Source organism: Anomaloglossus baeobatrachus, chromosome 4 (genome assembly GCF_048569485.1).
Source record: "Anomaloglossus baeobatrachus isolate aAnoBae1 chromosome 4, aAnoBae1.hap1, whole genome shotgun sequence".
In the NCBI taxonomy this organism is placed as follows: Eukaryota; Metazoa; Chordata; class Amphibia; order Anura; family Aromobatidae; genus Anomaloglossus; species Anomaloglossus baeobatrachus.
Window position 1 is genome coordinate 520,001,259 of NC_134356.1, and position 12,957 is coordinate 520,014,215.

Consider the following 12,957-nt stretch of genomic DNA (forward strand, 5'->3'; position numbering starts at 1 on the left):
GACTTCTCTCTGCTCTGGAGACTGTGGTGCAGGGGACAGCGTTGTCCTGTTGCGACGCCCTGTCTTGCGGCCTGAACTCTGCGTGGTACAGCTTGCAAACTCCCAGATGAGACTTTTGGGCAGTTCTTCGTCAGCGGACGGTGTCAGGTCTTCCTCATCCCAGCGAGAATAGGGCAGCATCTCTGGCTCTGGGTATGGATCCACTGCTGGTGGCTCCGGAGTCAGCTCCTCAGCTTCCTGGCCTCCTCTCCCCCTTAGTTCTTCTTGGCACTCCTTTGGTGGCAGTGCTGGGGATGGGCTCTCTTCAGCTGGTCTGGGCGGTGGACTCTCTGGCGCGGCTGCAGGGGTTGCCTGAATCTCCTTGGGGGTATGCGGAGGGAGCAGATACCGATCCACCATCTCTTGTGGGAACTGGGCCTCTAGGTCAGCCTTCAGCTTCCAGTATTCAGGGTCCTCTCCTATCAGGGTCTTCCTAGCAGGGACCTCTCTGGACTGGGGAGCGGTGTCTGCTCTGGCCTTGCAGGCCGGGGAAAATAGTGATGTAATCTCTTCTTGGCGGGCCGCGCCTGGCATGGCGGCGGCCTGGTCTTGGCGGGCCGCGCCCTGGATGGCGGCGGCCTGGTCTTGGCTGGCCGCGCCCTGGATGGCGGCGGCCTGGTCTTGGCGGGCCGCGCCCGGCATGGCGGCGGCCTGGTCTTGGCGGGCCGCGCCCGGCATGGCGGCGGCCTGGATCTGTGTCGCTGTTGCAGGGGGCTCTGTGCAGGCTGGGCTGGACGTCGCTGCAGCGATCGGAGCTTGGCGGGCCGCACCCGGCGGGGCTGCGGCCTGGTTCAGCATCTCACTTGCGGCGCGGACGAGTGTCGCTGCTGCGGTGGGGTCTTGGCGGACTGGGCTCAGCAGGGTGGCAGCCTGGGTCAGTGTCACACCTGCGGCACGGATCAGTATCGCAGTGGTAGTCGGACCTTTGCGGGCCAGGCGGGGCATGGCTGCGGCGGCCTGGATTTGGCGGGCCGCATCTAGCGTGGCTGCGGCCTGGTTCGGTGGCGCCGCGCCGGGCGCCTCTTCCGGGACCGCGGGCGTGGCAGCAGGGGTCGGGGCACTTGCGCTGGCCGGGGCATCACTCGACTCACCCATCTGTGGCAGCATCGGGGTCTGCGTCGTCGCCGCTCGGTCTGACATGCGTCGCGCGGCTCCCTCCTCGTAGGTCCGCACCGCCGCAGCCATCTCCAGGAGCTCCGTGCGTTCTTCCCTAAGCTGTCGCACAATCCCGGCCTCCAGCCGGTCGCAGAAGATGGCAAGCTCTCGGCACCACCAGGCAGCAGTGCCTGGTTCTGGGTATCCGCGTCTGGACTCCATTTTCTCTAACAAGCTACTGGCTTCTCTTCTGCTCCGCCGTCTCTGGACGCTTCCGCTCTCTTCACAAGCGAGGTCAGAACTCTGCAGGGGATCTCTGGGTAGCCACACCTCTTCGTGGGCGGTAACTTCTCCCAGCGCGGGCTGCTGTTGTTTTTCAGCGCGCTTTTCATGGTGGCAATATGGCGGCGCTTCCAATTTTTCAAGCGGACCGCCCAGGCACATGGTCACCTGTCTGGACAGGTCTAGTCCTTATCCTGTTCGTGACGCCAGATGTGAAGCCCCACAGGTGTAGTGTCAGTGTCGGTGCATTACCTTCAGGGACTCCACGTTGCTGGATCTCCGTCACTGGTAGGAAATCTTCTTGTTTGATCGTGACGCCACTCTCAGTATTGCGGCCAGTAGGGACCGCCACTGCAGGTTGAGGGTCGCCTGGGGCTGATGGTGTGTGCAGTTAGATGTAGGAGCCTCCTGAGAGTGAGGCAAGCCCCAGGGCCCTGTGTAGGTTTGTAGTACCACAAGTCGCAGAATGACCACACAGGCAGGATGTCTTTCAGGGTTTTTTACTCACTTCAGGTGGCAGGGTGAGTAACCCGGGCGTAGCTGAGATGAACCAGGTAGGAACCAGGTATCCTTCAGGCTGACTTTATGAGGGTGACTACTGACTCGCCTTCCTTAGCCCTTGGTGGTTTGGGGTGACCCCGACTTTTAGTCCCTATGGGGGTCACCCAGGGAAGATGCTGCAGCCTCTCTCCCCTTGTTGTTTGCCGTGTGCTTGTTCCCCGGACCAGGCCACTCCAGCTGCTTGCCTCCTGTGACCTATGGGCCCTCACTGCGGTTACGTGGCTGCGGCTTTTGTGGTGTTGTGGTGTGGGCTTTAAGAGCCCCACACTGGCAGGTTTAGCAGGGAAAGGTGAATCTATCCTCGCTTCGGGATCTGCCGCCCGGTTGGGCCTGGTGCTCTCTAGCAGTCTCCTTACTTCCCACTCCGTTGCACTCTCTAGCTGAAGCTGGCTTTCAGATAGCACTCCTAGTTGACCGTTCTCCCCCGTCTGTAGCCACTGCGCGGACGCTGTCAGATTGCACAGCTCCAGGGATCTGCTCCTCACTTGAGCTCCCTGGACTCTACACTGAACTCGCTCACTGCTCCTCCTCTCCTGTTCTTGCCTACGCCACCTAGCAACCAGACTCTCCACCACACCCCTTGAGAGGAGATGGAGGCTCTACCCCCTCCACTATTCCAGTGAAGGTGAAGGCTTGCCCCCTCCTGGGATCCCCAGGGGTCCTCTCATGGGTACATGTGTGAGACCTGATCACTATGCGCCTGTGTTCCACACCCCGGTCAGCCTTCTGGATTACCTGTGTTGTACTGTCCCCAGCATGGGTGCAGTACTCAGTGGTGCCTGACCAGGTCAGGGGCGCCACAATAGCAGGCCTCGGTCACACTCATTTACAGACCAGGCTAGTCCTTGTGTATAGCAGGCCTTGGTCACACTCATTTACAGACCAGGCTAGTGCTTTTGTATAGCGGGCCTCGGTCACACTCATTTACAGACCAGGCTAGTCCTTGTGTATAGCAGGCCTCGGTCACACTCATTTACAGACCAGGCTAGTCCTTGTGTATAGCAGGCCTCGGTCACACTCATTTACAGAGCAGGCTAGTGCTTTTGTATAGCGGGCCTCGGTCACACTCATTTACAGACCAGGCTAGTGCTTTTGTATAGCAGGCCTCGGTCACAATCATTTACAGACCAGGCTAGTCCTTGTGTATAGCAGGCCTCGGTCACACTCATTTACAGACCAGGCTAGTCCTTGTGTATAGCAGGCCTCGGTCACACTCATTTACAGACCAGGCTAGTGCTTTTGTATAGCGGGCCTCGGTCAGACTGATGACATGAACAAGCTCACAACCCGTACCCATGTGTCCCGGCGCAGAAATAACAACTACAACTTCATAACCTTTAGTGGACGGGGTCGGCCACAGCTTTATTTTAACCTTAAACTTGTTTTAACCAACTTCCACTCAACACGTGAGTGACATCTCTCTTTGAACCGAAACGGTTGCCCCTCCAGCTCCTGGAGGGCATGTGCGTCCTCGGTCCCTTAACTGTTGAAAATACCGCCTGCTGTGACTTGTATCATAATCGTTAGCAAATTAAAACCACAAACAGGGAGGGTGGGTGGGGAGCTCTCGTCAGCCGATGCCGGAAGAGGAAGAAAACGGGGGTGGGGGAACCTATAAGCCCAAGGGCTAAACCATAAACCCACCAACTATAGGGTGAGCACCATACAGGGGAGGGGGAGGGGCCCAAGCCCTAACCAGCCCATTAACACCAGGGCGCCCCCTGCCACATTCCACAATCCCTCCTCTTTTTTTTTTTTTAAACAAACTTTAATCATGTGCCCCTTGGTACAAAACAGCTGCCGGACACTGCTCCATTCCTTCTCCTCCAACCTAGGCCCTCAGTCAGGGACTACTTGCCCATAAAGGGCTCGTACTCCATCACACTCATTTACAGACCAGGCTAGTGCTTGTGTATAGCAGGCCTCGGTCACACTCATTTACAGACCAGGCTAGTGCTTGTGTATAGCAGGCCTCGGTCACACTCATTTACAGACCAGGCTAGTCCTTGTGTATAGCAGGCCTCGGTCACACTCATTTACAGACCAGGCTAGTCCTTGTGTATAGCAGGCCTCGGTCACACTCATTTACAGACCAGGCTAGTGCTTTTGTATAGCGGGCCTCGGTCACACTCATTTACAGACCAGGCTAGTGCTTTTGTATAGCGGGCCTCGGTCACACTCATTTACAGACCAGGCTAGTGCTTTTGTATAGCGGGCCTCGGTCACACTCATTTACAGACCAGGCTAGTCCTTGTGTATAGCAGGCCTCGGTCACACTCATTTACAGACCAGGCTAGTGCTTGTGTATAGCAGGCCTCGGTCACACTCGGTTGCTATGCACACAGATGCAGTCAGGTGTGCAACTTGTGGACATAACTGGCACTTTTCTCAGGTGACAACTATTGCTGCCAACATGTTAAAGGAGTTGTCAAATACATAAAATTCCCTTTAGAAATATCTATTTTTAAGCCATAAGTTTAACCACTTTGTAACTTACTTTATTATAACATTCCTGACCATTCTCCTTGTACAGATAATCTATATTTATTATTCTCTTTACTGTTCCGTGACATTTTGTTTGAGGGGCGTCTCAGATGCGACAGCATCAATAGAATGGCCCTTCAGTCACTTCCCGTATCTTCAGCCCATGAAACAAGAAGTCATCAGGGGGCTCTGCTGGGGTCCCTAACCACAGCTACCTTCACTGCCGTCTGTTTAATGATGTCCAGAATCAATGGCGGTGATGTGTAGAGAGAAGTGACCACAGTGCTGCAGCTTCTGCCACTGACGCCACACAACTTCCTTCAGTGAAATAAGATGTCATCAGGGGGTGGTGATAAAAGCGGAGTGAATGACACCTAAACTGATCACAACATCTGTCACCACCTCAAAATGGATTGTCATCAGGGGGCTTGCTACTGTCACTTACCCTGCTTATATCACCGCCCCATGATGACACCTTGTTTCAGTGAAAGAACTTGTGTGGCTGCGGTCACTTCTCTCTTATGAAGCAGAGTCTTTATAAGTCTGGCTAATGGGATGAGGCAAGTGTCACTGTCTGCATAACTATACAACCTAATAACTGTTAGACTGTATAAGAGAACTTTCTCCAGACTCCTTATAGTGGTTAGAGCTAAATTACACACCCAGCAGAATTCTCTCTTCTTCCCAAAAATACACACCCACAACCCCTCTGATGTGAGAGGACAACCCCTATGAGCTGAGAGCAACCTCTCCTTGAAGGCTGGTGTCCATGGCACTGAGCAGTAACCTGGGAGGAAAGTATTGGAGGCACTGACTGAGCACTACCCTTCCCTCCCACTTGTGGGCCATGCATGCAGATGAAGCAGAAAGCAGGGGGAATGTGTGAGGCTCTCTGCAGTATTGGGTGTCTCTTGCCAATGGCAGCATCAACACTGAGAGAAGATGAAGGGGTCTTTTTCGGAGCAGAACCCCTTTAGGACAGCATCCCTACCCAACAACTCCTTCTGCAATTGACTATGGAACGGGCGCCTTCCCCTGTTCTCAGTGGTGATGTTGCCACCAGCTTTTTACTGGACTTCCAGTAGTTGTTTGGTGCCCCTGTGAAGCTGCAGTGGCTGCACCGGGTACCTGACCCTACAGAAATGTATTTATTTTATGTGAAATTAGCCTTAAGGCCGCTTTACACGCTACGACATCGCTAAAGCGATGTTGTTGGGGGTCACGTAATTTGTGACCCACATCCAGCCGCGTTAGCGATGTCGTTGCGTGTGATACCTATGAGTGATTTTGAATCGTCGCAAAAATGTGCAAAATCGCTAATCGGTGACATGCCCCCCTATTCCCAATTATTGTTGCTGCTGCAGGTACGATGTTGTTCGTCGTTCCTGCGACAGCACACATCGCTATGAGGTGGGCGGGATGTTCGTCCCGCTCATCTCAGCCCCTCTGCTTTGATTGGGTGGCCGCTTAGTTACGTTGCTGTGACGCCGAAAGAACCACCCCCTTAGAAAGGAGGTGGTTCGCTGGTCACAGCGACGTCGCTATGCAGGTAAGTAGTGTGATGGGTCCGTGCGATTTTGTGCGCCATGTGCAGCGATTTGCCCGTGACGCACAAACGATGAGGGCGGGAATGATCACATAGGATAAATCACGTTTTTTGCTACGACTGCTGTGAAATCATAGCAAAATTTCAGCTAAATCAAAACGTGGGGGAAAAAATGCATTCTGACATTATGTGAATGTACTTCCAAGTCATATTGCAATGCACTGGTAGGCACAGACGGAAAAAGGCCCCTGTGCAAAAACAGTATATGGGCTCTTTGTAGTTCACTTAAGGGTACTTTACATGCTGCGACATCGCAAGCGATCTCGTTAGCGATGTGAAATTCTAGATCGCAAGTGCGATCTTTCGAGATCGCACATAGGTCATTTTGCGCATGTGCGATCTCTAAAGATCGCTACCCTTAACTCATCAAAATGGTCAATTCCACCAACTTTGGAGGTAGGCCCCCTTACCTCTTGGGCCCTTGTGCGGCTGCACAAGTTGCACCAAAGATTTGTCCGCCCTTGTTAAAATGTGAGCAGGAGTCAAGTAAGTGACATGGCTTGGAGTTTTGCGCCATGCGGTGTTAAGAGTGTTTTTGTTTCCTAGAACCACTATTTTTAGGGAAGGAAATCATTAAATAAGGCAATTTAAGGAACATGAAATTAGAAGCATATATTAGTACAAGAGAACTTCATAGAAGGCTTTAGGTGCGTTATTCTGGGTGAATATAACTGGAGGTTATATGGAGCTGTAGTATAGCTTGGAAGAAGTATTACATACATTTTTAACATGCAGCACCATTTCTATCCATAAAGGCACAATAATGAGAAGACCTTCCTTATTTGGATCAATGAAGAAGATCATACCAGGGTGATCTCTATGGAAAAAGGAGGGAACATGAAAAGGGTCTTTGAGCGTTTCTGCAGGGGACTTAAAGAGGTAAGAGGAAATGGTAAATGAGCTTTAATTACTGCAATCACTGGCAGGAGTCTGGCATGTACACACGTGGTCAAAATTGTTGGTACCCCTCGTTTAATAAAAGAGAAACCCACAATGGTCACAGAAATAACTTAAGTCTGACAAAAGTAATAATAAATAAAAAAAAATCTATGAAAATGAACAAATGAAAGTCAGACATTGCTTTTCAACCATGCTTCCACAGAAATAAAAAAAAACCCAAAACTCGTGAAATACGCCTGGACAGAAATGATGGTACCCCTGAAAATAATGTGACAAAAGGGACATGGTAAATCAATTGTGTGTCCACTAATTAGCATCACAGGTATCTACAATCTGGTAATCAGTCAGTGGGCCTGTATATAGTGCTACAGCTACTCACAGTGCTGTTTGGTGACATGGTGTGTACCAGACCTAACATGGATCAGAGGAAGTGAAGGAAAGAGTTGTCTCAGGAGATTAGAAAGAAAATTATAGACATGCATGTTAAAAGGTAAAGGTTATAAGACCATCTCCAAGCAGCTTGATGTTACTGTGACTACAGTTGCACATATTATTTAGAAATTTAAGATCCATGTGACTCTAGCCAACCTCCCTGGACGTGGCCGCAGGAGGAAAATTCATGAAAGAGACAGATAATATCAATGGTAACAAAAGAGCCCAGAATAACTTCTAAGAAGATTAAAGGTAAACTTCAAGCTCAAGGAACATCAGTGTCTGATCACACCATCTCTCGTTGTTTGAGCCAAAGTGGACTTCATGGGAGACAACCAAGGAGGACACCATTGTTGAAAAAAACCCATAAAAAAGCCAGACTGGAATTTGCTAAAATACATATAGGCAAGCCACAAAGCTTCAGGGAGAATCTCCTATGGACAGATGAGACAAAAACTGAACTTTTTGGCAAGACACATCAGCTCTAGGTTCACAGACGGAAAATGAACCATATCAAGAAAAGAACACTGTCCCTACTGTGAAACATGGAGGAGGCTCTGTTATATTCTGGGGCTGCTTTGCTGTATCTGGCACAGGGTGTCTTGCATCTGTGCAGGATACAATGAAATCTCAAGACTATCAAGGCATTCTAGAGAGAAATGTGCTGCCTAGTGTCAGAAAGCTTGGTCTCAGTCGCAGGTCATGGGTCTTGCAACAGGATAATGATCCAAATCACACAGCTAAAAACATCCATGAATGGCAAAGAAGAAAATATTGGACTATTCTGAAGTGACCTTCTATGAGCCCTAACCTAAATCCTATTGAGCATGTTTGGAAAGAGCTGAAACATGCCATCTGGAAAAAGCAACCTTGAAACACGAGACAACTGGAGCCGTTTTTTCTTGAAGACTGGGCCAAAATACCTGTCGAGAGGTGCAGAAGTCTCATTGACAGTTACAGAAATTGTTTGATTACAGTGATTGCCTCAAAAGATTGTGCAATCAAATATTAAGTTAAAGGACCATTATTTTTGGCCAGGCCGTTTTCATGAGTTTTATTGTTTCAAAAATTCTGTGGAAGCAGAAAAGCAATGTCTGACTTTCATTTGTTCTTTTTCATAAATTTTTTATTTATTACTTTTGTCAGATTCAAGTTATTTGTTACTATTGTGGGTTTTTCTTTCATGAAACAAGGGGTACCAACAATTTTGACCATGTGTGTAACTGCTGCAGCCACAGATTGACTGCAGTAGTAAATAAAAACCACGAGAATAGCTAGAGTGCTGGGAGAAAGAAGAGGTGACTACAGTCTTGGTTTTTTTAAAAAAAACATTTGCCGTTGGATAACTCTATTAATAAAATGCATCTGAGAAACCAAGTAATTTTATTCTGTCATCTTTAATACATATTTCTAATCACAACAAATGAGATCTTTTCATATATTAGTGAGAAAACTTGTGGTAAAGAGTTTGTCCAGTCCCTTAAGATAGTTTAGCACATCCTATAAAATAACTAATCTCAGCTTCTCGAGTGTCACTCCTTCCTGTGTCCCCAATGATCTCTCATCCTGCCAATGATGACTTGTAGACATGAACATGTTGCCACTGAAGCCAACCACTAGATGTAGTAGGCACCACTGAGATCACTGCTTAAGCCAATCAATTGGTGCAGTAGACACCACTGAGATTACTGTTGAAGCAATCATTAGGTGCAGTAGACATCGCTGAGGTTACTGCTGAAGCCAGTTACTTTGTGCAGTAGACACCGCTGAGGTCATCGTTAAGCCAATGACTAGGTGCAGTAGACACCACTGAAATCACTGCTGAAGCCAATTAGAAAGTGCAGTAGACACCACTGAGATCACTTCTGAAGCCAATCACTAGATGTACTAGACACCACTGAGATCACTTCTGAAGCCAATCACTAGATGTACTAGTCACCACTGAGATCACTTCTGAAGCCAATCACCAGATGTACTAGACACCACTGAGATCACTTCTGAAGCCAATCACTAGATGTACTAGACACCACTGAGATCACTTCTGAAGCCAATCACCAGATGTACTAGACACCACTGAGATCACTTCTGAAGCCAATCACTAGATGTACTAGACACCACTGGAATCACTTTTGAAGCCAATCACTAGATGTACTAGACACCACTGAGATCACTTCTGAAGCCAATCACCAGATGTACTAGACACCACTGAGATCACTTCTGAAGCCAATCACTAGATGTATTAGACACCACTGAGATCACTTCTGAAGCCAATCACTAGATGTACTAGACACCACTGAGATCACTTCTGAAGCCAATCACCAGATGTACTAGACACCACTGAGATCACTTCTGAAGCCAATCACCAGATGTACTAGACACCACTGAGATCACTTCTGAAGCCAATCACTAGATGTACTAGACACCACTGAGATCACTTCTGAAGCCAATCACCAGATGTACTAGACACCACTGAGATCACTTCTGAAGCCAATCACTAGATGTACTAGACACCACTGAGATCACTTCTGAAGCCAATCACCAGATGTACTAGACACCACTGGAATCACTTCTGAAGCCAATCACTAGATGTACTAGACACCACTGAGATCACTGCAGAATCCAATCATCAGTTGCAGTAGACACCACTGAGATCATCACATTTGGCAAACTTTTTAAAAGCGCTTAATAATTCATTTAATGAGGTTCAAACTGTTAAAAATGTTATATTGTATATTCAATGAGTAACTCCTATCACAGCCCTACTCTTAACTTGACACCTTTGAAATGGTCACTACATGCAATGATCTTTGTGTTTAAAGTAAAAAAATAAATAAAACAGAATTCCATGAAATCCATATATACATATTAGAAATGGAAAAAAAAGATATGATAATTTCATGAGTACATTATAAAATGTGTAAAGGTTTTTTGCCAGATGATGCCCTATTCATAATTTTGACTTTGTAATATAATACTCATTTTCGGAGGGATTATATGTACTAAAATGTAAATGGTTCCTTTGTAGGTTGAAAAATTAATAATGGAAAAAGGCTGGGAATTCATGTGGAATGAAAGGCTGGGATATATCCTCACTTGTCCTTCTAATCTCGGCACTGGTCTGCGTGCTGGAGTACACATTAAACTACCTCTGCTGAGCAAGGTAAGAGCGGTTTACACTTCTCCCATATTAAAACAGGATTTTTGGATGACAGATGGGTGGGAGTAGGGGCAATCGAACCAAGATTATCTTAGAATTAAGAGGATTTTCATTCTCCGTTTCCATAATGAGGTGACAAGGTGAGAAACTGTGTCTGTTCATTTTTAGGATACTCGCTTCTCGAAGATTCTAGAGAATCTCCGTCTTCAAAAAAGAGGAACAGGAGGAGTAGATACAGCAGCTGTCGGTAGCACATTCGATATCTCAAATCTGGACCGTTTGGGAAAATCTGAGGTAAATTGTTAATTACATAATAGCTGTCATATTCAGAATAAAATTACTTTAGCATTGAAATGACATCCTTGAAGGAAATCTCTATTAATCCTAAAGCCTACTACTACGGAGTGAGTTGAATGATCTTTACCACAAAAAAACCTGAAACGTAAGACCTCCCAGCAGTTTAATCGTGCACATATTTGAAGTGTCACCTTCATGTCACAATAAGCTTTGTTCAGAAAGCTGATTTGTGAGCCAAAAGTATCTCTCCAACCTACTTACTGTTACTAACTGGAGCCATTTTCTAATCCCTATGTAATCCCTGCAGGTGGAACTAGTGCAGCTGCTCATTGATGGAGTGAACTATCTCATTGACTGTGAGAAGAGACTAGAGAGAGGACAAGACATCCGTATTCCTGCTCCCGTGGTTCAGTTCAAGCATTAACCCAAAGCTCTTGTACAGCAAGCTATGTGGCCTACAGTATCTGTATGCTCCATTATCAATAATGCACTAGTAACTGGTACCTAGTGCGTCCATACATTGCTACCCTCCCACGCTGCTGCAGCAGAACATGCAGGCTACATGTGCAGCGGCCCTATCATGTTGTGAATGTTGATGCTTATGAACAGCATATTGTCACCAGCTAAATAAAGCTCATTGCTGTCCTATTACTGTAAAGTCATTTTATTTATTTCTTGAAATAAATAACTAGTGCGCTGAAAAGTGAATGAAGCTCTGATTATGGTGTATACTGGATAGTGGTCATACGAACTAACGTGTTTGCATGCAATGCATTATTTTTTGGTACTGTTCACATTTGTGTTCAGGGTTTCATTAGGATTTCCTTCAATCTTTTAGGAAAATAGTAGAGATTAGTGAATTTGTAGGACTCTGGTCAGGTGCGGACTGGAAATCTGGCATAGCGGTCAGATGCCCTCTTCTGAATTACCTCTGGTCAGTCACTGGGCCGCTAGTGTAGTGTGACGTCACTGTGTAGCGGCCGCCGGGGCTCAGCATCTGGAATCCTCAGCTATTGTGTTTTCTGTTTGGTAGAACACATAATTGTTGCGTCCAACAGGTGGCGGCACCACAGACAGATGCTGCTTCCTGCTGGACTGCGGGAAGTCTGGAGCTGGGGCTACCGGCAAGGTGGAGGGGCACAGTAAGGAGTCCAGGAAATTTGGTAAAGTCTAAGGCTAGGGCCCCACTTTGCGTCGTCCTACTTGCAGTTCTAAACGCACGTTTTGGGCTTAATTGATTTGACAAAAGTTGCCTTTTTCAGAAATTTAGCGCTGAAAACGCATGCGTATTTACCGCGTTTTAGATGCGTTTTCAGAGCTTTTTGCATGCTTTTTCACCTGCGTTTTGACAGATGCGTTTTAAACATCAAGACACTGCTAAATAAAGTTTAAACAGTCAAACAAAAAGAAAAAGAGAAAAAAAAGAAACACATAGATTTTTAGAAATAATTAAGGAAATGGAAAAATTAATAAAATTATAGCGGTAATATACTATTATACTAAATTATTATTTTTCTTTAATTTAATTGTCGGACTATGTGTGTGTGAAAAGGGACATATAAAATCATTATTTTAATGCCCAAAAAGCATGCATTTTGGTAGTCTAAAACGCATGTTTTCTGCACATAAAAAGAAGGTAAAACGCAGGAATTTGAAGAAATCTTGGTTTTTGCAACTTCTCATTGACTTCAATGTTAGCAAAACGCACCCAAAATGGCAAAAACAATTGACATGTTGCGTCTTTGAACGCATGGTTTTTGCCACAAAATATGAAAATTAAACGCAGCGTTTTAATACGCAAAGTGTGGTCAGAAATTTCACATTTTCCATAGGATAACATGGAAAAACAAAACGCATGCCATTTGGCCATAAAACGCTGCAGCTCAAAACGCTGCAGAAACGCAGATTAAAAACACAAAGTGGGGCCCTAGCCTAACACCCCCTCCTAATTGCTTCTTAGTAGCCATTGCAGGTCTATAATCCAGGGCATTTCCTCCCTCTCAGCTATCACTACAATCGGGACTGAGAGGGGGAGGGGGCTTATTGTGTTTTTTCTTTTTTATTTTCTTTTTTACATCGTTCCGTTGTAAAAGGGATGACTGTT

At 46.9% G+C, this 12,957-nt stretch overlaps 1 protein-coding gene across 1 annotated transcript in view; it reads left to right on the plus strand.

The window, feature by feature from the left end:
- CKMT1A (creatine kinase, mitochondrial 1A) overlaps positions 1–11,504 on the plus strand; it is a 58,226-nt gene extending 46,722 nt beyond the window's left edge. Inside the window, exons 7-10 of the mRNA XM_075345882.1 lie at positions 6,823–6,946; positions 10,425–10,559; positions 10,725–10,850; positions 11,161–11,504. Coding sequence (XP_075201997.1) covers positions 6,823–6,946; positions 10,425–10,559; positions 10,725–10,850; positions 11,161–11,277 — 502 coding nt within the window. The 3' untranslated portion in view covers positions 11,278–11,504. The remainder of the gene's footprint in view (positions 1–6,822; positions 6,947–10,424; positions 10,560–10,724; positions 10,851–11,160) is intronic.
- The last annotated feature ends 1,453 nt before the right edge of the window (positions 11,505–12,957 follow it).